General features: G+C 39.0%; 1 protein-coding gene and 2 pseudogenes across 1 annotated transcript; all 3 read left to right on the top strand.

The window, feature by feature from the left end:
- Positions 3,418–4,361, top strand: OR7A174P (olfactory receptor family 7 subfamily A member 174, pseudogene; annotated as a pseudogene).
- Positions 14,723–15,679, top strand: OR7A78 (olfactory receptor family 7 subfamily A member 78). Its single transcript, NM_001390556.1, has one exon. It carries the CDS (start codon positions 14,723–14,725, stop codon positions 15,677–15,679), a length of 957 nt encoding a protein of 318 aa, NP_001377485.1.
- On the top strand, positions 24,762–25,682 carry OR7A140P (olfactory receptor family 7 subfamily A member 140, pseudogene; annotated as a pseudogene).

Consider the following 26,251-nt stretch of genomic DNA (forward strand, 5'->3'; position numbering starts at 1 on the left):
GTCCATCATCAACTCCCAGAGTTCACTCAGACTCATGTCCATTGAGTCAGTGATGCCATCCAGCCATCTCATCCTCTGTCGTCCCCTTCTCCTCCTGCCCCCAATCCCTCCCAGCATCAGAGTCTTTTCCAATGAGTCAACTCTTTGCATGAGGTGGCCAAAGTACTGGAGTTTCAGCTCAGTATCTATTTTATAATTGCAAATATTTTATATTGAGGACTAAATGACAACTCTGAACTTGTGATGTAAGTAGAAAACTCTCAAATGGCTTGGAAAAACCATCATGAATCCAGGGAATATAATACCCAAGATTTTATACTAAAGGAGAAAAGTTATCTCCCTTTTTGAAGAGAGGGATAGTTATTTCTAGAAACTTTGGTGACTGTGTCCCCACCACAAATCAAAGATTTGAAGACATATGTGACCTATTTAAGAAAAATCTTCAATAATATACTTTTGAGAAAATTTGAACTCAAGGATGTGATGAGATGCTAGTAGGCTTAAAGTGCTTTGGAAGCAGGAGAATTACTGGAGAAGGAGTAGTAAAAACTGAATTCACCTAACTTATAAAGCAGTCTTCTACGAACAGAGAATCAGCAGGGAAAAGAAAAAAACAATCCATTCTGCCCAGACCAGTGTCTCCAAAGGAAGTCCCGTACTTATAGATTGGAGTCACAGTAGGAAAGCATGTTTAATGAGCTGACATAAAGGCAATGGCAACCCACTCTAGTACTCCTGCCTGGAAAATCCCATGGATGGAGGAGCCTGGTAGGCTGCAGTCCATGGGATCACAAAGGGTCGGACACGACTGAGCGACTTCACTTTCCCTTTTCGCTTTCATGCATTGGAGAAGGAAATGGCAACCCACTCCAGTGTTCTTGCTTGGAGAATCCCAGGGATGGCGGAGCCTGGTGGGCTGCCGTGTATGGGGTCACACAGAGTTGGACACGACTGAAGTGACTTAACAGCAGCAGCAACAGGAAGATGTAAATACCTGCTCTCCTGCCATCCCTCAGCCTGTGCCATAGCTGTTTGACTAGGATGTGATCCTTGCTTTTGCAGCTCTGTATCTGGCTAGAATTCTTCCTGTTGTCTTGTTCGTGGACAAAAGTTTGTTCTGCATCGTCAGTCATTTTCCTTCTATGCAGAAAGTTTGCTCTCAGATTCTGCAGGCAGGTGAGTCCAGGAGCTGAAAAGACACTTTAGGAGAGGGTGAATGAGGATGGAAGCCAGGAACCTGTACCTGAGGTCACCTGAAGACCACTGTAGCATAGCCCAGAGGTCACTGTGGTTGTTTGCTGGCTTTCCTTATCTTAGTGTATATTTATTTATTGTCTAAAAAATAAACTGAACATTGCACTCGGAAATGCAAGTGTTGATGCTGACAATTAAATGGTGTTAATGGAAGTTAAATTAGAAAAAAGAAATGATAGACATAAAATGTTTTCAGTAAAATTAGGCAGTAAGTCTATGAATTGTATTTATTAATGTGCATGTATATGCTTAGTCATTCAGTCATGTTCAGCTCTTTGCAACCCTTTGGACTACAGTCCACCAGGCTCCTCTGTCCAATGGACGTTTCAGGCAAGAATATTGGAGTGGGTTCCTATTTCCTCCTCCAGGGGATGTTCCTGACTCAGAGATTGAACCTGCATCTCCTGTGTCTCCTACATTGCAAGCAGATTCTTTACCTGCTGAGCCATTAGGGGAGCCCATATTTACCAGCAGGAGTAGACAAATAAGGATAAGCCTCAAGGAAAACAGAAATCTTCTGCTGCTTCATATAAACATTTCCAACTTTTGTTGTGTTTTGTGTTTCCTGCTTTGAATTGTTACTTTATTCCTTTTGCTTATTTTTCTTTTAGAATATTCAATCTGCAAGTTCTTTCACATCATAAAGATATAACCATTTCTGTCCTTGGAAAAGAAAATTTTTGCTTTATTATTTTCCCGGGCATCAAGGAGATGTCACTGGATTTGGAATGTTGCCAAACCAAGGAAGCTTTTCTTCACTGTATTGTCTCAGGATATGTTTGGGCTATTGGAAATTTTCTCCCCTAATATTCATTGGTCCATTTAATTTTCCTCTCTATTTTTTTTCTCCTCTCTCTTTCTTATACTCTTAATATTTTTCAAATATAAAGAAGAAAGTGGCCATGTAGAAAAAGAACCCCAAATTTATCAGTCCATTAGAAGTTCATGAACTGGAATTTCTAGTACCATTTATACATTCTATACAGGAAAGATAATCTGATTTGACCAGCTTGAGATGTCAGAACTCATGGCCTAAGGATGCTGATTATAGGTGAGAAATGCATGGAGTTACACAGCCCAGGAGTTCTTGTTAGTTCTTGTTAATTTACACCTTGTGGATTGAGAACAACTTTTCAAGCAGAGGCACTTGGGCTTATATAATAAGAGGACTTATAATACAGAGGCAAGAATTCAGTCAAAGATGGTATACTACTAAGGATGTCATCTACTTTAATTCACATGATATTTTTGCAAGAAAATGGAGAATATGTAAGGAGGGAATCTCTGTGGACTGAAGGTTCAGCTGTAGCAGGGAGGCCACCTTGCTCCTCAGCATGCCTGACACCATCTCTAATCATTCCCCCTCTTTCTTATTCTCTGACCCACTGGCTTCCTTTTTGTGTTTGAACATGTGGAACCAGCATCTTCCTCTAATCCTTTGCAGTGGCCGTTCCCTCTGCAGGCACACCCTTCTCCTGTTACAGTACTAGATTCTTCCCTCTCTTTCTTGAAGTCTAATGCTCAAATATCTTCTTGTTTGCTTACATTACCTGAACACTCAGTACAAAATAACACCTCCTACAACTCTCTCCTTCATAACTGGTTTTGTTTTTTTTCATAGCATCTGTCTTCACCTAACATATTATATAATACTTTATTTGCTCATTATCTCTCAACATTCTTGAGTTGTGGGATATTTGTTTTTCATCATCTCTACTTATTTGCTTGGATCATGTTGGCACTCAATATGTATTTCTCAAATGCATGAAAGAATTTTGCATTAAAGCTGTGTAGAATATATGACCTTTTGGTAAATATGCTGAGAATGGGACAAAAAGCCCTAGTTACAGATAAATTGGGGGTATAGCAGGTGATGCTGGTGGTAAAGAACCTGCAGGAGACTTAAGAGACTGGGGTTTCATCCCTGGGTCAGGAATACCCCCTGAAGGAGGGCATGGCAACCCACTCCAGTATTTTTGCCTGGAGAATACCATGGACAGAGGAACCTCATAGGCTGCATTGCATGGGGTCTTCACACAAAGTCGGACACAACTGAAGTGGTTTAGTACACATACTCTCAAAGAGAACTTATCTATACATAAAATAGTAAAATCAGTTTCTTGATGTCACAATAGATATTGTAGTAGTTCAGATATGTGACTTATGCCCATATGTGTGAAAAGTAATTACGTTATTTTCCTTTCTCCTGGTAGTCAACTCCAGCACATGGAACCAGGGAACAACACACAAAATTTTAAATTTCTTCTTCTCAGATTCTCAGAGGCACCAGAACTGCAGCCCCTCGTATTTGGGATTTTCCTCTCCATGTACCTGATAACTGTGTTTGGAAACCTGGTCATCATCCTGGCCCTATGCTCAGACCCTCAATTCCACACAACCATGTACTTCTTCATCTCCAACCTGTCTTTTGTAGACATCTGTCTCACCTCTACCACGATCCCAAAGATGCTGATGAATATTCAGACTGAGAGAAAAGCCATAACCTATGAAGGCTGCATCACCCAGATGAATTTTTACATACTTTTTGCAACATTAGATGACTTCCTGATGACTGTGATGGCCTGTGACTGGTTTGTGGCCATCTGCCACCCCCTGCACTATACAGTCATCATGAGCCCTCGGCTCTGTGGACTACTGTGTCTGGTACCCTCGGCTCTGTGGACTACTGTGTCTGGTACCCTGGGTAGTGACTGCCATGTATTCCTTGTTACACAGATTAATGGTGTTGCAATTGTCCTTCTGTCCAGATCTGGAAATTCCCCACTTTTTCTGTGAACTCTATAAGGTGATACAACTTGCCAGTTCTGATACTTTTCTTAATAACATGATGATCTATCTTGCAACTTTCCTACTGGGTAGTGGTCCTTTTGCTGGGATCCTTTACACTTACTCTAAAATAGTTTCCTGCTCAGGGGCAGTATGAAGGATTTTCCACCTGTGCATCTCAGCTCTCAGTTGTCTCCTTGTCTTATTGTACAAGCCTAGGATTGTACCTTAGCTCTGCTGCTACCTATAGCTCACATTCAAGCGCAATAGCCTGCATGATGTACACTGTGGTCACACCCATGTTGAACCCCTTCATCTAAAATTTGCTCCTTCTGTAACCCTGTTACCTGGAAGGGTTAATTTTGATAATTCTGGATCTGTTTCTCTGGATTTCACTCCTGTTTTGCTGTTTCTGTTATTACATGCATACACAATGGCATGCCTCAGTGAACCCTGCCCCGCCCTTGTTGCTGTTCAGTGTCTAAGTTGTGACACACACTTTGCAACCCCTTGGTCTGCAGCACACCAGGCTTCCCTGTTATGTTCTGTTATGGTGCATAACAACATATAAATATCTCTCTTATAATTACAAGCATTTTATAATGAGGGACTAAATGATAGCTCATAACTTCTGATATAACTGGGAAATGTCTTAGTGGCTTGGAAAGCTATCATGAATCCAGATAATATAACGTCCAATTTTTATATTTAAAATATACACAAAATTACTTTGTCTTTGATGAGGTGAGTAGAAATTTTTAGAGATTTCAAGGGTTATGTCCCCGCCACCAATCAAAGCTTTGAAGACCCATGTGACTCAGTTAAGACAAATTCTCAATATTACACTTTTGAGAGAATTTGAACTCAGGGATGTGATGAGGTCCTGGGAGGCTTAGAGCTTTGGAAGCAGGAAAGTTAAAGGAGAAGGAGTGATAAAAACCGAATTCACCTAACTTATAATGCAGTCTCCTAGGAACAGAGAATCAACAGAATAAAGAGTCCATTCTGTCCAGCCCCGTGTCCTTAAGGGAAATCACATATTTAGAGTAACAAAGGATAAACATGCCTAATGAGCCGACACAGGAAGCTGTCAATATTTCCTCTGCTGCAGTCCCTCAGCCTGTGCTGCTTTGGTTGGACAGGATGTAGTTGTTGCTTTTGCAGACCTAAATCTCACTGAGAAACCCATACTTGATCTCTTCTTGTTGTCTTGTAATTAGACACAACTTGGGGCTGCATCAACTATTTAGGGGAGAATTTGGACTTCCACACAGAAGCCTTCTCTCAAAGTTTCCAAGCAGGTGAGTCTGAGAGCTCCACAGATACTACAGGAGAGGATCAGTGAGGAGAGAAGCCAAGAACATGTACCTGAGGTCACCTGTGAGGCAGTCTAACATACACAGGTACCAGAAATCACTACAGTCTTTTGTTGGCTTTCCTAATAATTTAATGTATTTGTTTATAATGGTCAGAAATAAAATTGAACATTGCATTCCAAAATGCAATTTTCTATGTTGACAATTAAATGGTAATAGTGGGAGTTCAATTAAAAGAATAAACGGGAAACATAAAATACTTTTATGAAAAGTACATCATAAATCCCCAGAGATCAATAATCAACAGGAGTAGACAAATACGGTATTACTCATGAAAGGTTATACAGAGAATTAAGGCCACTTTTTTAATTGTAATATGGGATATATTAGACTATATTTCCACTGGAAGAAGGTAGACCTAGACCAATGAATGCTTGCAAATACTTCCCTGCAAGAACAGAGTATGAAATGTACATACCCAGATGTCTTTGCTCAACTCTGGGCATTTACATTAAAAAATCTTTATTTCATTGGTGAGAGTATGCTAATGAGTTTCACTTTGCAATTGTTTTTTTAATTTAATTTATTTTTTTAACACCAAAAGCATTTTGTATTGGGGTATACCAAGTTAACAATATCGTGATAGTTTCAGGTGAATAGTGAAGGGAATCAGCTATACATGGACATTTATCCATTCTCCCTCAAAACCCCGTCCTATCCAGGCTGCACAGAACATTGAGCAGAGTTCCATATGGTATACAATAGGTTTTAAGTGGTTATTGATTTGAAATATAGCAATGTGTACATGACCTTCCCAAAGCTCTTAACTATCCCTTCCTCCTGGCAACCGTGAGTTTGTTTCTTAAGTTGGTGAGTCTTTTTCTGTTTTGTGAGGCTGAATATATTTGTGTGCTTGTTAGCCATTCAGAGTTTATTTAAACAAACAAAAAAAAAAGCTCATAGAAATCTGTTGTTTTATATAGTAGTGCCAGTGTGCTGTTATTCTTTTTTTTTGTTCTTTGAGACAAAGAATTGTTTCTTTACACAAAACAGACTGTTTGCCATTTAGTTCTTTTATATGTGTGCATACTCAGTCATTTCAGTCATGACTGACTCTTTGCGACCCCATGCACTGTAACCCACCAGTCTCCTCTGTTTGTGAAATTTCCCAGGCAAGAACACTGGAGTGGGTTGCAATTCCCTCTTCCAGGCGATCTTCCCCACCTTGGAATCTAATCTCCTGCATTGTAGGTGGATTCTTTACCCAGTGATCCACCTGGGAGTCCCCCAGTTCTTTTTTTTTTTTTTTAACTTTACATAATTGTATTAGTTTTGCCAAATATCAAAATGAATCCACCACAGGTATACATGTGTTTCCCATCCTGAACCCTCCTCCCTCCTCCCTCCCCATACCATCCCTCTGGGTCGTCCCAGTGCTCTAGCCCCAAGCATCCAGTATCGTGCATAGAACCTGGACTGGCATCTCGTTTCATACATGATATTTTTCATGTTTCAATAGATATGTATGATATATTTGTGGGGATTGTATAAAAGTTTATTAATTTTGTTTGTCAAATCTATCATTCATAGTATTCTCTTCATTGTTTTTAAAAAAGAATTTAAGTTATAGTTGACATATAAAATGTATTTGTTGCTGCTGTACAGCACAATGAATCAATATTTGTTCATATTGCTAAATGACCACCACAATAAATCTAACTAGCATTTGTCAGCATGCGTAGTGCAATTGCAATTTTTTTGTGATGAGAGCTTTTGGGATCTACTGTTCCTTAGCAACTTTCAAATATGCAATAGAGTATTATTGACTGTTAGTCACAGTACTATACATTATATCCCTTCCATTGTTTTTTTATTGTTCAGTTCAGTTCAGTCACGCAGTTGTGTCCAACTCTTTGCGACCCCATGAACTGCAGCACACCAGGCCTCCCTATCCATCACCAACACCCGGAGTTCACTCAAACTCATGTCCATCGAGTCAGTGATGCCATCCAGCCATCTCATCCTCTGTCGTCCCCTTCTTCTTCTGCCCCCAATCCCTCCCAGCATCAGAGTCTTTTCCAATGAGTCAACTCTTCGCATCAGGTGGCCAAAATACTGGAGTTTCAGCTTTAGCATTATTGCTTCCAAAGAAATCCCAGGGCTGATCTCCTTTAGAATGGACTGGTTGGATCTCCTTGCAGTCCAAGGGACTCTCAAGAGTCTTCTCCAACACCATAGTTAAAAAGCTCAACTCCAGAAAAATAAAAAGCATCAATTCTTAAGCCCACAGCTTTCTTCACAGTCCAACTCTCACATCCATACATGATGACTGGAAAAAACATAGCCTTGACTAGATGAACCTTTGTTGGCAAAGTAATATCTCTGCTTTTGAATATGCTATGTAGATTGGTCCTAACTTTCCTTCCAAGGAGTAAGCATCTTTTAATTTCATGGCTCCATTCACTATCTGCAGTGATTTTGGAGCCCAGAAACATAAAGTCAGCCACTGTTTCCCCATCTATTTCCCATGAAGTGATGGGACCAGATGCCATGATCTTCATTTTCTGAATGTTGAGCTTTACTCTCCTCTTTCACTTTCATCAAGAGGCTTTTTAGTTCCTCTTCACTTTCTGCCATAAGGGTGGTGTCATCTGCATATCTGAGGTTATCGATATTTCTCGTGGCAATCTTGATTCCAACTTGTGCTTCTTCCAGCCCAGCATTTCTCATGATGTACTCTGCATAGAAGTTAAATAAGCATGGTGACAATATACAGCTTTGACATACTCCTTTTCCTTTTTGGAACCAGTCTGTTGTTCCATGTCCAGTTCTAACTGTTGCTTCCTGACCTGCATATAGATTTCTCAAGAGGCAGGTCAAGTGGTCTGGTATTCCCATCTCTTTCAGAATTTTCCACAGTTTATTGTGATCCACACAGTCAAAGGCTTTGGTATAGTCAATAAAGCATAAATAGATGTTTTCCTGGAACTCTCTTGCTTTTTTCATGATCCAGCAGATGTTGGCAATTTGATCTCTGGTTCCTCTGCCTTTTCTAAAACCAGCTTGAACATCTGGAAGTTCATGGTTCACATATTGCTGAAGCCTGCCTTGGAGAATTTTGACCATTACTTTACTAGCGTGTGAGATGAGTGCAATTGTGTAGTAGTTTGAACATTCTTTGGCATTGCCTTTCTTTGGGATTGGGATGAAAACTGAACTTTTCCAGTCCTGTGGCCACTGCTGAGTTTTCCAAATTTGCTGGCATATTGAGTGCAGCACTTTCACAGCATCATCTTTCAGAATTTGAAATAGCTCAACTGGAATTCCATCACCTCCACTGGCTTTGTTCATAGTGATGCTTCCTAAAGCCCACTTGACTTCACATTCCGGGATGTCTGGCTCTAGGTGAGTGATCACACCATTGTGATTATCTTGGTCATGAAGATCTTTTTTGTACAGTTCTGTGTATTCTTGCCACTACATTAATTTAGCTGCCACTTTAATATTCTCCATGTGTCAATATTTGCTCTAAACAAAACCAAAAATCCTTAGCTGTAATAAATAATCTTTTATACTAATATACATTCCCAGTGAGTTTTCATATCTCTGTTATTCCTTAATGCTCCTTGTGGCCTTATGACTAAATCCTTTTCTAAAAGTTCATCACCTTTCACCATAATTTGGGAAATATTTATCTTGACCTTTGGACTAAATGTCACCATTATATTTGATAAACATGTTTTAATCCATCTGTCTCTATTTGAGATGAAATTATAATTTAGATACTCCTCCATCCCCACATTTTAAAAGCACTTTGGTTATAATATTATTTCATTTTCAAGTCTTTGGTAATTTTAATGTTGAATTAATGACCCATGTTGGTATATCTGAATTAATAATTTTTAATCTTTGTATAAGTTAGCCATAGATTTTCATTCAATTTTGTTGCATGCTCTTTTTTTAAAAATAAAACATGTACTTAATCTAATTTCGTTTTTACTGACATTATTGTCTATAAGTTCTTAGTTTCCTTTAAATCTTCTTGTTCTAAATTATGCACTTACACATATTCACATACATTTTCACAAATGTTTGAATATGATCCTGTGTACCTCATAAATGTTCTTTATGTTTTAGTGAGGTCTTTTTTTCTGCTGTTTGTTCCTCTCTTTTTTAAAATCAACAATACCTTAGGAACTTTATTCCAATCAACTAGTATAAGTCTGCTTCATTAATTTAGTGTCTGTATAACATTTCATGGTATGGCTATGATACTCACATACATGGGGGTCTGTCATATTATTTTTCAACAAATTACTATTATAGCACAGATTTACAAATATTTGATATTATTCACCTAAAATTGTGCTTCTCAACCAAGGATGATTAATTCCCCCAGGTGACATTGACTACACCCCTAGACATTTTTCACTATCACACTGGAATGAGGTAGGTGGTGGGCAAGGATCCTTCTGAATATCCTAGAATATATAGGAAACATACCACTACAGAGTATGACCTGGCTCAGAATATCCAGTAGTGCAGAGACTGAGGAACCCTGAATTAGAGAATATGTTTTTAATGTTTACAGCTCTTTTCAAGTTGTTTCCCCAATGTACCACACTTCACTTTTTTTTCTTTTTTTTGACTGTTTGTTTGGCTTTATTTATTTTTTTACATTTTATTTTTTTTAATTTTATTTTATTTTTAAACTTTACAATATTGTGTTAGTTTTGCCAAATATCAAAATGAATCCACCACAGGTATACATGTGTTCCCCATCCTGAACCCTCCTCCCTTCTCCCTCCCCATACCATCCCTCTGGGTCATCCCAGTGCACCAGCCCCAAGCATCCAGTATCGTGCATCAAATCTGGACTGGCAACTCATTTCATACATGATATATACATGCTTCAATGCCATTCTCCCAACCCTTCCCACCCTCTCCCTCTCCCACAGAGTCCATAAGACTGTTCTATTACTCAGTGTCTCTTTTGCTGTCTCGTACACAGGGTTATTGTTACTATCTTTCTATAATTCTATATATATGCTTTAGTATACTGTATTGGTGTTTTTCTTTCTAGCTTACTTCACTCTGTATAATAGGTTCCAGTTTCATTCACCTCATTAGAACTGATTCAAATGTATTCTTTTGAATGGCTGAGTAATACTCCATTGTGTATATGTACCACAGCTTTCTTAGCCATTCATCTGCTGATAGACATCTAGGTTGCTTCCATGCTACCTTATGATCCAGCAATCCCACTGCTGGGCATACACACTGAGGAAACCAGAAGGGAAAGAGACACGTGTACCCCAATGTTCACCACACTTCACTTTTATTCTAGCAAAATTAGAGAATACTCTTCTTCTTTGTGTTTACATATATATATATATATATATATATATATATATATATATATATATATGTCAGCCTCAACCTACCAATTTATCTTATCCCACTTTCCCCTCTTAGTTTCCATATGTTTGTTCTCTCTATATCTGTCTCTGTTTCTACCTTGCAAACTGGTTCATCTGTACATTTTTCTAGATTCGTTTTCCCTGAATATTTTTTCAATTTTACTTTATTTTTAAACTTTACAATATTGTATTAGTTTTGCCAAATATCTAAATGAATCCGCCACAGGTATACCTGCGTTCCCCATCCCGAATCCTCCTCCCTCCTCCCTCCCCTACCCTCCCTCTGGGTCATCCCAGTGCACCAGCCCCAAGCATCCAGTACCGTGCATCAAACCTGGACTGGTGACTCGTTTCATACATGATATTATACATGTTTCAATGCTATTCTCCCAAATCTCCCCACTCTCTCCCTCTCCCACAGAGTCCATAAGACTGATCTATTTTTGACCAAAAATTTTCTGTTTCATAGAGTTTAATGTATAATTCTTTTTTAAAAAGTATATATTTATTTATTTGGCTGCATTGGTGTTAGCTAGGTCTTCCCAGGTGGCTCAGTGGTAAAGAATCTACCTACTTGCCAATGAAAGAGCCATAGGAGACTTGAGTCTGATCCCTGGGTTGGTAATATCCCCTGGAGAAGTGAATGGCAACCTACTCCAGTATCCTTGTCTGAAAAATTCCATGGACAAGAGGAACCTGGTGGGCTATAGTCCATAGGTTCACAAAGAGTATCAGCCACTGGACCACCAGAAAAGTCCCCTATATTCTTCTTTTCTTTCTGAATTTATAGCTTTAATTGTTTTAGTTTTCCAAGTGCAGATTTTACATGAATTTGTTGTATGTTCGTCTGAAATGGACAGTTTACCCTGATTTTCTGAAGCTGTGTTAGATTAAAAACAAACAAAAAAAGTTCCTTATTTCCTTCCAGAAAGACAGTCATTTATTCCAGCTTTTATTCAAAAATTCAGCTTTTCCCAGCTCAATTGAAATGCAACTTTCCTATGTATTAAGTGTTCATATCTGATATCATCTAATTCCTATTCATTCAACAAATAATAATGGAGCAACTGCTATGTGCCAAAAAATTCTGGATACATTATATGTTATAATCAGTTAAGTGAAAGTCTTAGCTAAAATAATTATTAATGAATACTGCTCTTGTTCAGTTACTGTTATTGTATATCATGTTTCAATCAGTTTTTGATGTTCCATTTAGTTTTCCTTAATACAATTGTATGAAATCTCCCTACTTAACTGGCTTTATGTTGACTGCCATTATTGCTTTTAACTGAAATATAATTGATTTAGCAAATTATGTTAGCTTCTTTTTATAGATTACTCCCCATTTACATTGCAAAATATTGGCTATATTAAATACATACTACATATTAAATAATATATAGTAGTATATTTCTGTAGTTTTGCCATTAATTTTTATTTAATGACTTCCCATTTTCTTAAATGTGTAGGCAGGCATGCTCAGTCTCTTCAGTCATGTGTGACTCTCTGTGACCCCATGGACTGTAGCCCACCAGGCTCCTCTGTCCATGGGATTCTCCAGGCAAGAATACTGGAGTGGGTTGCCCATCTTCCCCATCCAGGGAATGAATATGCAACTACTGTGTCTCTTGCATTGCAGGCTGATACTTTACTGCTGAGTCACTGGGGAAGCCCCTGTGTTTGTAAATAAGTACACAAATATTCACATACATTTGAGAAAAACAAAGTGAGCTATGCAGGTGCATCCCTTGCTCATATGATGGTGGCATATACTGTTGAAGCCTGAGTACAGTATGCAGATAACCATCTTTATGGCAGAAAGTGAAGAAGAACTGAAGAGCCTCTTGATGAAAGTGAAAGAGGAGAGTGAAAAAGTTGGCTTAAAATTCAGCCTAAGAGAACTAAAATCATGGCATCTGGTCCCATCAGTTCAGATCAGTTCAGTCGCTCAGTTGTGTCCGACTCTTTGCGACCCCATGAATCACAGCACGCCAGGCTTCCCTGTCCACCGCCAACTCCCGGAGTTCACTCAGACTCACATCCATCGAGTCAGTGATGCCATCCAGCCATCTCATCCTCTGTTGTCCCCTTCTCCTCCTGCCCCCAATCCTTCCCAGCATCAGAGTCTTTTCCAATGAGTCAACTCTTCCCCTGAGGTGGCCAAAGTACTGGAGTTTCAGCTTTAGCATCATTCCTTCCAAAGAAATCCCAGGGCTGATCTCCTTCAGATTGGACTGGTTGGATCTCCTTGCAGTCCAAGGGACTCTCAAGAGTCTTCTCCAACACCACAGTTCAAAAGCATCAATTCTTCGGCGCTCAGCTTTCTTCACAGTCCAACTCTCACATCCATACATGACCACAGGAAAAACCATAGCCTTGACTAGACGGACTTTTGTTGGTAAAGTAATGTCTCTGCTTTTGAATATGCTATCTAGGTTGGTCATAACTTTCCTTTCAAGGAGTAAGCCTCTTTTAATTTCATGGCTGCAGTCACCATCTGCAGTGATTTTGGAGCCCAGAAAAATAAAGTCTGACACTGTTTCCACTGTTCCCCCGTCTATTTCCCATGAAGTGATGGGACCAGATGCCATGATCTTCGTTTTCTGAATGTTGAGCTTTAAGCCAACTTTTTCACTCTCCACTTTCACTTTCATTAAGAGGCTTTTTAGTTCCTCTTCACTTCCTGCCATAAGGGTCACTTCATGGCAAATAGATGGGGAAACAATGCAAACTGTGACAGACTTTATTTTGGGGGGGCTCCAAAATCACTGCAGATGGTGACTGCTGCCATGAAATTAAAAGATGCTAGCTGCTTGGAAGAAAAGTTATGACCAACCTAGACAGCATATTAAAAAGCAGAGACATTATTTTGACAACAAAGGTCTGTCTAGTCAAAGCTATTGTTTTTCCAGTCATGTATGGATGTGAGAGTTAGACTATAAAGAAAGCTGAGCATCAAAGAATTGATGCTTTTGAACCGTAGTATAGGAGAAGACCCTTGAGAGTCCCTTGGACTGCAAAGAGATCCAACCTGTCCATCCTAAAGAAAATCAGTCCTTAATATTCATTGGAAGGACTGATGCTGAAGCTGAAACTCCAATACTTTGGTCATCTGATGTGAAGAACTGACTCATTTGAAAAGACCCTGATGCCAGAAAGATTGAAGGCAGGAGGAGAAGGGGACAGCAGAGGATGAGATGGTTGGATGGCATCACTGACTCAATGGACATGAGTTTGAGTATATTCTGGGAGATGGTGATGGACAGGGAGGCCTGGCATGCTGCAGTCCATGGGGTGGCAAAGAGTCGGACATGACTGAGCGACTGAACTGAACTGAGTATAGTTAAATAAATATATGTATTACAAATGAGAAAATCATATGAAGAAAGTTATTCAGTGTAAAAGGATGAATAATCATGGCACATACATGATTTATAGAGTATGGGCTAGGGAGGGCTTTGAATGCTGGTAAAAGAACAAAACCGGAAGTAGTGTGCCCACTGAACCTACAAAGGAGAGATTAAAGCTCAAAGAACATAAATAACAAAGAAAAGATGCCATACAAGAAAAATGAGAAAGGACTTTGCCTCACCCCCTACTGATACCTATTGAAGTTAATGTCTTGACTGTGAAATGTAAGTAATAGCATTTATGTTGGGTTGGCACTAATGGGAAACAACTTGCCTGCCAATGAAGAAGAAGTAAAAGACACAGGTTCAATCCCTGCATTGGGAATATCCCCTGGAGAAGGAAATGACAATCCACTCCAATATTCTTGCCTGGAGAATCCCATGGACAGGGGAGTCTTGCAAGCCACAGTTCATGGAATCGCAGGGTTGGACATGATGGAAGTGACTGAACATGCATGCATGCTAGGTTGCTAATGCTTGCTCGTGTAAAAGTTAATAAGTTATTATTCTATATCTTGGTAGTTACCTACAAGGCATGGAACCACAAAACATTTCAGAAGTTTCAGAATTTCTTCTCATGGAATTTTCAGAGGCACCTGAGCTGCAGCCCCTCGTATTTGGACTTTTTCTGTCCATGTACCTGATCACTATGTTTGGAAACCTGCTTATCATCCTGGCCACCATCTCAGACTCCCATCTCCACACCCCCATGTACTTCTTCCTCTCCAACCTGTCCTTTGTAGACATCAGCTTCACTTCTACCACTGTCCCAAAGATGCTGTGGAACATCCAGACACAGAACAAATTGATCACCTTTGAAGGCTGCATCATCCAGATGTACTTTTACATACTCTTCGCAAGTTTAGATGACTTTCTCCTGGCTGTGATGGCCTATGACCGGTTTGTGGCCATCTGTCACCCGTTGCACTACACGGTCATCATGAACCCCCGACTCTGCGGTCTCCTGGTTCTGATATCTTGGATCGTGGGTGTCATGTACTCCTTGTTACAGAAGTTAATGGTGTTGCAGTTGTCCTTCTGTGCAGACTTCAAAATACCCCACTTTTTCTGTGAACTCAATCAAGTCTTACAACTTGCCTGTTCTGACACCTTTTTTAATGACATGGTATTGTATTTTGCAGCTACCTTGTTGGGTGGTGGTCCTTTTGCTGGGATACTTTACTCTTACTCTAAAATAGTTTCTTGCATACGTGGAATCTCATCAGCTGAGGGAAAGTATAAAGCATTTTCCACCTGTGCATCTCACCTCTCAGTTGTCTTTTTATTTTATTGTTCTGTCCTAGGAGTGCACCTTAACCCTGCTGCTCCCCACAGTTCAAGATCAGGTGCAGCAGCTTCAGTGATGTACACAGTGGTCACACCCATGCTGAACCCCTTTATCTACAGTCTAAGAAATAAAGACATAAAAGGGGCTCTGAAGAGATTCTATGAAATATTAGGTAGAAAAGGCCAACTCTGCTGGGGGAAATGAAGTGACCTTGATGGCATGACTCAAAGCCTCAGAATCAGAAATTATGATTCTTTGATCATTGCAGAATCAAATTTGCTTCTTTTCATTGTTCCCTGGAATTTTCATTAAAATAATTCCATGTATTGATTTATTAAGCTTTCTCCTCAACCTGATATATAGGCTTTTTATTTGTACTTATCCCTACTTCAAAATTTTCCTACATTTGAATCAGCAATATTTGGAAATACTCATGTACTTCATGAGAGGACTGAGTTTCTTAAGAATAATTTATTCTTATATCAAAATGAATCCACCACAGGTATTCTTGAATGACATACGTCATTACAAGTAATTTTTCTCTTATTATTCTAAATGATAGTTATTAGTTTAATTACTCATATTTGTTTAAAGTAAAGTTGACAACTAAGGTATTTAAAATAACTTTTAATAGATTACATTGAACATTCAGATATGGAACTGTGGATACAGGGAGCTGACTGCAAAATTATATTTAGATTTTTTACTGCACAGAAGGTCAGTGCCCTTCACCACTGTGTTGTTCAGACTGAACTTTGTATATCAAAATATATACATGACCAAAGGATGGCTCACTGGAGGACTGAAATGCCTATTCAGTCATGTGATTCCAGGTTACATGTTTAGTACCAACAAGCACACTTTTCATCTTTTCCTGCTTATTTGGAGAGGAAACTTAATGTACCAATTTTTAATACAGTTATCTGAAATAAAATTTAAAGACAGAGTAATCATGAATGCTACCTTTAAATATTAGAATAAGTACATAGTTGAGAAGAAGCCAATTAATATAATTGTCTTCAGTTCTGTTCACTTTTATTTTTGACCAGTTAGCTATTGCTGCATAATAACTCATTTTTGTAGTAGATGCTTTAATATAATGCTTATTAACAAATGAGTTTGTATAGTGTGTGGTTATCCTGATCTCTGTTTGGCTCCTCATGAATCTATGCTCACCTGTTATTTTCTATGTTGTAATGCTAAAGTCTCAACCATGATGTTGTATACTGTTATACTGGATGTCTTTGTTCACCAATAAATGATAGTTAACTCTCTCTCTCTCTTTATATATATATATATATATATATATATATATATCTCAATGTCACAGTCTCCAAAAAAATAAATCTATCTTTGATGACATCAGCATCATGGTAGCACAAGACACTCTCTTTGTCTCTCCCCTTCTATCTCTGATTAATCAGACTTCCATAAGTCAGTAAATATTCACCTGTCCAATAACCAAGATTCCAGAGATTCATACAATTTTACTTGTTAAATTGGGTTGATTAGAACACATAGATGAGGTGCATCTAGGGGAAAACAGCAAAAGGCAGTGCCCCCAGTCCCAGCCCAATGTAACCATTGGCTGAGTCCATGAGGTAGCTGAGTCCATAGACCCATAGCACCTGGAAGCACCAGTGGAGGTGGCACACGTGAACCTGGCCTTCCAGATGCAGGATTATCTACAACCAAAGGGAAACAGGCAGCAGTGCTGGTGGGGACCTTGAACCAGGTGACCCTGGATGATGCAAAATTGCCCACTATCATGGTTCCCTGAGCAGAGATGCCAGCCATATCAGGGACATTAGCAGCACCAAGACGCCAGTGACCCTGGAGGCACCAGCTGTGATGACAATGCACCAAGCAATGCCTCTGCTAGGGAGAGTGAACGACCAAAAAAAAAAAGTTTTTTAAAAATAGCTAGATGAGTGAGTGCATGCATGCTCACTCAGTCATGTCCAACTCTTTGCCTCCCCCTGGACTGCAGAGCTCCAGGCTCTTCTGTCCATGGAATTTTCCAGGCAAGAATACTGGAGTGGGTTGCATTTCCTACTTCAATAAATGCAACTCAGATGCAACTCAGGTAAAAAAAAAAACAAAAGACTTGTGTTACTGTGTCACCTAACTGAAAAACAGAGAAAGGCCTCTTGTTACCAGTTTGTTGAATTGTTAAAATCAGAATGAACAGACCTTTACCTAAGTGAAAAAGGCATTTGTTATTTCAAATGCACTGCCAGAGGAGCTACCCACTGGTCACAATAACACAGAATCACAAAAAGAAAATGACAATTTTCCAGAAAACAATCTTAACACCATAGAAGATTGTGATCAAGCCAGTGGAAAACTCAAATAGTGTCATGGAGAAACTCAGGAAGCTATAGGAACACTCACAGAAGCACTTAAACTCATAAATTTAAAAAAAAATGAAAATAAGAAACAATTTTCAAAGAGATTAAAACTCAAACATAACCAAACAGACATACTGGGGTTGAAGAAATCTATAAATGAGTTGAAAGATGTATTAGAAAGCACTAAAAGTTGAGCAGATCATATGGTGAAGAGAAATAGTGACCTCAAAGGTAGAATGATTTAGGAATAAGAGAACTGCTTTTCTTTTCTTTTTTTTTTTTTAATGAAGAGAATCTACAAGTATTAAAGGACTCCATTAGAAGAGGTAACAAGTATATTGAGTATCTTAGAAGGAAAAGACAGTGTGAGAGAAAGAAAAGATGCTATTTAAAGAAATAATAGCTGAGATCTTTCCCAGAATAGGGAATAAATAACAGGTGGAATATAACAGGTGGTCCAACTTATCAATTATAAAGCCTTTCTTAATGACATAGGGATATATTTTGAAGCTGTATTCATGGGTGGTGATCACTTATGATCCTTTGCTCATACTCTAAGATAATTCCCCCAGATGGTGCTAGTGGTAAAGAACCTGCTTGCCAATGCTGGAGACTTATGATATCCCTCAGTCAGAAAAATCCCCTGGAGACAGAAATGGCAACCTACTCTAGTATTATTGCCTAGAGAATCCCATGAACAGAGAAGCCTGGTAGGCTACAGTCCATAGGGTTGCAAAAAACCAGACATGACTGAAGTGACTTATTGCACAAGTATGCACCCATCTGTGTGTCTCACCTCTCAGTTTTCCCTTATTTACTATAACAGTCTACACTGTACCTTTGCTCTGCTGGGATCCATAGTTCACAGTCAAGTGCAACAGTCTCAGTGATGTTCACTGTGGTTACACCTGTGCTGAACCATTTCCTCTTAGTCTAAGGTATGAAGATATAAAGAAAGCCTTGAAAAGATTCTTTGGGATGGCAGTAATAGAAGGACTAATTGTCATAGGGTTAAAGAAATCCTCATTTTTAGCAAACTGCAAAGCATTTGAGCCAGAATTTAATATTATTTGATCAGAATGCAAACATAGAATTGTTCTGTGTCTCTATTTCCTGAATTTTCATTTCTTTGATTCAACTTCTTTATACCATTGAAGTAACTCAGATTTCTGTTTCCTTCTCTGTTTGACTTATAAACAATTTTCCCCTTTGTTAATTTTCTACTTTCTCAAAGCTTTCCCAAACTTGATTTAAAATATCTCTAATGCCTATTTATTTCATAGGGCAGCATGGATTTCTTAAGAATAATTTCTGCTCAGATGACATATATCATCACAGATATATTTTCTCTTGTGCTACTGAATGATTGTAGTAAACAATAGGACTACTGTGGGAAAACTACTTTTATTATTAGCCAAGGTATTTGGTATGATCTTATAATAGAGGATATCCAAGACTACAGCTTTTCATTATGTGTACCACATTCTTCTGAAAATCACTGCCATAACTGTCCTTGAAAATGGAGACTTGAACCTACAGTGTGTTTTATAGGTGATTATCTAGTCTTATTCTCCTTTCGGATCCTGTTCTCTTATTCAGCATTGTCCATAGTGCCTACCTTAGTTACTGACAAATGATAATCCACTAAAGGTTTTCAAGTGAAGTCTACACAATAGCACACGTTTGAGTACATTCACTTAATATGGCCTTTGAGTCAGGGAAAAAATGTCAAAAGGATGAAAATGCAAAATACATTTTTACTACTAGGCAAATATTTTATTTTTATGCTCTATATCTTTTCAATAAAGTATCAGTTTTGGTGTCCATATGAAAGTCTTGTTTTAATTAAGGTCAAGCAGTTGTTGATGTGTTTATGATGACAAATTATGTGTAACCACCTATAAGTGACTCCCACTCTAGTGGTTCAGTGGTAAAGAATCTGCCTGAAATGCAGGAGACCTGGGTTCAATCCCTGGGTTGGGAGGATCCCCTGGAGAAGGAAATGGCTACCCACTCCAGTATTGTTGCCTGGGAAATCCCATGGATGGAGGAGTCTGGAAGGCTATAGGACATGATTGGACATGACTGAACAACTAACACGTTCACTTTTATTCTATAAGTGAGTGAAGAACTTGTTTTCAAACTTATATACATAAAAGATTCTTGGTGAAAAGACTAAACCTGTGTATACCTGACTCTAACACAGGACCATAGCTTTGCTATTGAATGTGATCCCCAGACTAGGCACTGCAGCATCAACTACTCCTGGGAGCTCATTAGAAATGCAGTACTTGGACTCACTAGAGACCTGATGAATCAGAATTTGTACTTGTTAAAGAAAAGAAGAAGGAAAAGAAAGAGAGAAAAAGAAAGAAAAAAAAAGTCACAAAAATTATAAAGAAAACATAGGTACAAAATTGATAACAAATACCAAAAAGCAAAAGTTAAAAATCTAAAGTAGAGTTTGGAATTTCAAAAATACAATGTTAAAGAAAAGAAGAAGAAAAAGAAAGAGAAAACAAAAACAAAGTCACAAAAATTATAAAGAAGATATAGGTACAAAATTGATAACAAATACCAAAAAGCATAAATTAAAAATCTAGAGTAGAGTTGGGAATTCAGAAATACAATGTTAAAGAAAAGAAGAAGAGAAAGAAAGAGAGAAAAAAAAGTCACAAAAATTATAAAAAATAATACAGGTACAAAATTGATAACAAATACCAAAAAGCTAAAATCAAAAATCTAGAGTACAGTTTGGAATTTCAAAAATACAATGTTAAAGAAAAAAAAAAAGAAAGAGAAAAGAAAAAAAAAAGTCACAAAAATTATAAAAAATATATATATATGAAGTTTGCTTTTTTTAAAAAAAATAGGGTCTTTTTTTTTTTTTTTTGCAAAGTAATAGTAGGATATAAAAATGAAAATTAAAGGAGTAATTGGAGAAGGCAATGGCACCCCACTCCATCACTCTTGCCTGGAAATTCCCATGGATGGAGGAGCCTGGTGGGCTGCAGTCCATGGGGTCGCTAAGAGCTGGACACAACTGAGTGACTTCACTTTCACTTTTTCACTTTCATGCATTGGAGACGGAAATGGCAACCCACTCCAGTGTTCTTGCCTGGAGAATCCCAGGGACAGGAGAGCCAGTGGGCTGACGTCTATGTGGTCACACAGATTCAGACACGACTGAAGTGACTTAGCAGCTGCAAAGGAGTAATAAAGGACTTAAATTTTTTTTAAAAAATTAAAGAAAGAAAGAAAGAAAGAATGATCGTAAAAATAGTAAAAATATATCTAGGACTTTATTTGGTGTTGTTGTGGGTATTGTAGGGTCAGTTCATTTTCGGCTAGTTCCCTGTTCCGGCTTACATTTCTAAAGATCTATAGGCCCCTTCCTGTGTAGTCGGTACTAAGGACAGGGTTTTAATCTATTGCCTGTCGCTTCCAAGGCGGTTCCCTCTGTTATAGCTTCTTCTGTTTGCTGGTCTCTTCAGTGTTTGATTTCTGCCCTGATACCAAGGGGGCGGTGGTGGACTTTTTTTTTTTTTTTTTAGGCTCACTTGTTCAGTTGCACTGTGGGGAGGGAGGGCCGCTGCAAACAAATAACACTGGCGTGTGCTCGCAGTGCCTTAGCCACACTGGGCCTGACCCCTCTCACTGTGCGTGTAGCCTCCCTGCCCACACTGCTCAGGCTCTAGGTTGCTCCGCCAGAAACCATCCGCGGCAAGCCCTGGGCTGCTTGCACCTCCCAGGTCTAAGCTGCTTAGGTTCAGGGACTCGGGTAGTCCTCAGAGGCACAGACTCGGTTGGGCCTGCGTTTTGTGCCCTTCCCAGGTCCGAGCAGCTCAGGTGATGAGGTGTTTGGCGAGCGAGGTTGCTGCGACTTATCGCCTCCCCGCTGCTCAGTTTTCTGGGTATACAACCAGCGCACCTTCTCAGGTGGATGTTGACCATCCAGAACCCCAAGAAGTCTTAGTTAGCAAAGGAGCCCACTTACAGTTTTGTAAATAATGTCTCTCTGGGGCTGTGATTGCCCCCTTCTGGCTCTGGCTGCCTGTCACCGGAGGGGGATAGTCTGCAGCCGGCTATCTCTGTTCAGTCCTTTGTTCTGTGCGTGGGCCTGGCGGTGTCTTAGGTTAGGGCTGGCTTTTTGCGTGGTAGATATCTCACAGTCTGGTTTGCTAGCCCAAATTACAATTCACTGTTTTTAAAATTACATTTCACAATTTCTATAATATGCTGGGGCTTCCCAGGTGGCACTAGTGCTAAAAAAACCTGCCTGTCAATGCAGGGGACTTAAGAGACATGAGCTCAATCCTTGGGTCAAGGATCAAGTGAGCTTATTTGACATAACAGTGTCTAAATATCCCTTTTATAATTAAATACAAGTGTTTTATAATATGTAAAAAATGTCAGTTCTCAATTTCTAATATAGGTAGTACATTCTTAATTGTCTTGGGAAAGCTATCATGAACCTAGGGATTATAATACCTAAGGTTTTGCATTAAAAAAAAAAAAATAACATATCCCTCTTTTTGAAGAGGGGAAGAGTCGTTTCTAGAGAGTTCAGTGATTGTGTCCTTGCCATAATTCAAAGCTTTGAAGACCCATGTGACCTAGTCAAGACAAACTCTTAATATCATATGTTTGAGAAAATTTGAATACAGGGATGTGATGAGATTCTGCAAAAATTAGAGCTTTGGAAGAAGGAGAGTTAAAAGAGAAGCAGTAATAAAAATTTAATTTATCTTATAAAGCAATCTCTTAGGAACAGAGAATTAGCAGGAAAAAAATTCATTCTGTCCAGACCAGTGTCTCCAAGGGCAATCATGTACATAGAGGTTAGAGTAATGAGAGGAAAACATGTCTAATGAGCTAACCTGGAAGCTCTAAATATCTCTTCTGTTGCAGTCCCTCAGCCTATGCCACTTTGGTTGGACAGGATGTGGTCCTTGCTTTTGCACTCATACAACAGCAAGCACTGGCTGAGAGGTCACTGCTTGATCTATTCCTGTTGTTGTGTTTGGGAACAAAAATTTGGTCTGCCTCATCAGTCTTTAGGGAGGAGTTTTGACCTCCATCGGGGAAGGCTTCTCTCTGAATCTGCTTTCAGGTGAGTCTCAGAGCTCCACAGACATTTCAGGGAGAGAAGCAGAGAGGAGGGAAGCCAGAAACATGTGCCTGACAGAGGCCAGAGATCAGCTGTCTGCTGGCTTCCCTAACATCAATGTATTTGTTTATGATCTGAAGGTAAAGTGAACATTGTGCTGGGAATTGCAAGTCTCAGGGTTGACAATTAAACAGTAATAGTGGAAGCCAAATTAAAAGGAATGGAAGTCATAAAATGCTTCCAGTAGATGTAGACAGTAAGTCCAAAGATTTTATTTATTAACAGGAGTGGACAAAAATGGAAAAGCCTCAGGAAAAAGAAGTCTTCGACTTTTGTTGTGTTCTATGTATTTCTGGTTTTGAACTGATAGCTTATCCCATTTGCATGTTTTCCTCTTGGGATATTCAAACTGTAAAGTGTTTCACATCATAAAGATATCACTGTTTGTGTCCTTAACAAAAATATGTTTTTATTTATTGTTTTTTTTCTGGACATCAAGGAGATGTCTTGGACTTGTAATGTTGACAAACCAAGGGAGATTTTATTCATTGCATTGCATTAAGAGTTGTTTGAGTTTACTGGATATTTTCCCCTGATATTCATATGTCCATTCCATTCCTCTCTCTCATATTTTTTATATTTCTTTAAATAAAAAGCAGAAATTAGCCATACTGAAATGGAACTCAAAGTTTATTTCCAGGTTTATTTCCAAGGAAAACTTATAAACTGGAATTTCTAGGTACCATTTACAAATCCTTCATGAGAAAGAAAATCTGATCTGACTAGCTTGAGTTGTGACTAATTGTGGCCTAAGGAGGGTGGATCTGGGTGAGGAATGCATGGCAGTAACACAACCTAGGAGGACAACGTTATGTGTGTGTGTGTGTGTGTGTGTGTGTGTGTGTGCCTGACCCTTGGGAAGTGAGAGAAGTTCTTTGAGGCACCTGGACTCACACATTAAGATGACTTACAACACAGAAGCCAGAATTCAATCAACAGATGGCACGAAGAAGTGGATCTGATGAAATCAATCACAGGAAGCCTTTATGATTAAATTCATAAAGTGCTGGGAACAACACAGAAGGAGTGATTCTCTGTGGACTGAAGGTTCACCTGTAGTGGGGAGGCCCCTTGTTCCACAGCATCCCTGACACCATCTCTAATCACTCCTGTTCTAACTTATTCCTCTGCCCCACTGGCTTCCTTGTTTGGATCTGAACATGTGTAATGAGCATCTTCCTCAGTTACTTTGCAGTGGCCAGGCACACACTTCTCCTGATGTCAAACTACATCCTTCTTTCTCTTTCTTAGCTATCTGTTCAATTATCACCTTGATTTCTGACCCTGCCTGAACCCTCAGTACAAAATAACACCTCCTACAACTCTCTTCTTTATATCTGGTTTTGTTTCCTTCATAACATTTGACACCAGCTGACATATAATGTTTTATTTGCACATCATCTCTCATCATCCTTGGATTGTGGGAGATTTGTTTTCCATCACTCTACTTATTGCCTGCATGTACTTGAAACATAGTTGGCACTCAATATATTTATCAAATATATGAAACAATTTCTCATTAAATCTCTAGAATATATGACTTCTGGAAATATTTTGAGAATGGGACAAATATTCCTAGTCAGAGATGAAATGGAGTATACCCTCAAAGAGAATTTACCTGTAAACAAAATATTAACATTGCTTTCTAAAGAGCTAAGTAGTTTTGTTTTTTTTTTTTTTTTTTTTTTACTATGTGAATTATGTCAGTTGTTGTAAAAATTAGTCATATTATTTTTTCTTTTTTCTGTTTAGTCACCTCCACCACATGGAACCAGTGAATAATACACAAATTTCAGAATTCCTTCTTCTGGGACTTTCAGAGGAACCAACACTACAGCTGCTCACATTTGGACTTTTTTTCTCCATCCAGGTACCTGATCACTGCATTTGGAAACCTGCTCATTATCCTGGCCATCAGCTCGGACACCCACATCCACACCCCCACATACTTCTTCCTCTCTAACCTGTCCTTTGCAGACATCTGTTTCACCTCCACCACCATCCTAAAGATGCTGGTAAATATTCAAACACGGAGCAAAGTTATTCTCTATGAAGGCTGCTTCACGTAGATGTATTTTTACATTCTCTTTGGAGAACTAGATTATGTCCTCCTAACTGTGATGGCCTATGACCACTTTGTGGCCATTTGCCACCCTTTGCATACATGGTCATCATGAGCCCTCATCTCTGTGGATTCCTGGTTCTGACATCCTGGGTAGTGGTTGCCATGTATTCCTTGCTACATAGCTTAATGGTGTTGTGACTGCCCTTTTGTCCAGTTGTGCAAATTCCCCACTTTTTCTATGAACTCAATCAGTTGGTACAACTTTCCCGTCCTGACAACTTTCTTAATAACATTGTGATGTATGTTGCAGCTGCCCTGCTAGGTGGTGGTCCTTTTGCTGGTATCCTTTACTCTTTTTCTAAAATAGTTTCATGTATATGTAAAATCTCATCAGCCCAGGGGAAGTATAAAGCGTTTTCTACCTGTGTGTCCCACCTCTCAGTTGTCTCTTTATTTTATTGCACTACCTTAGAAGTGTACCTTAGGTCTGCTGCTATGCATCTTTCATACTCAAGTACAATAGCCTCGGTGATGTACACTGTGGTCACACCTATGGTGAACCCCTTCATCTACAGTCTGAGAAATAAAGACATAAAGAGGGCTCTGAAGAGGTTCCATTTCATGCCAGTATAAGATGGCCAATTATACTAAGGCTGATGAAGTGCCCTTGATTGCATAACTCAAAGCCTCAGAACCTGAAATTGTGGTTCTTGATCACTGTGGAATGAAATTTACTCCTTTATCTGATTTCTATTTTTAAATTCAGTTTCTTTGTGTAATTTTAGGGCTCCCCAAGTAGCTGAGATGGTACAGTCTGCCTGCAAAGCAAAAGGCCCTGGTTCAAGCCTTGAGTCGAGAAGATCCTCTGGAGAAGGGCATGGCAACCCACTCCAGTATTCTTGCCTGGAGAATCCCATGTACAGAGGAGCCTGGTGAGCTATAGTCGATGGGGTTGCAAAGAGTTGGGCATGACTGAGTCAGTTTCACTCTCACTGTGTACTTTTAGTAGCTCTCTTTATTAAACTTTAGTCTCAGTTATATACATAGGCAGTTTCTATTTATTTATTTTTAATTTTTTTTTCTGTGTGTGATGAACTTTGTCATTTATTTCTAGCAGGCTCATTGAATGTTTGCCATAAACATGGCAAGAAAGCCATCGCTGCCCTCTCTGTGGGTGGGATTTATTCATT

This window comes from Bos taurus, chromosome 7 (genome assembly GCF_002263795.3).
Source record: "Bos taurus isolate L1 Dominette 01449 registration number 42190680 breed Hereford chromosome 7, ARS-UCD2.0, whole genome shotgun sequence".
NCBI lineage: Eukaryota > Metazoa > Chordata > Mammalia > Artiodactyla > Bovidae > Bos > Bos taurus.

What these genes read in the sequence shown, in the direction of transcription:
- OR7A78 (NM_001390556.1), top strand. Translation starts at nt 14,723, where the DNA reads ATGGAACCACAAAACATTTCAGAAGTTTCAGAATTTCTTCTCATGGAA.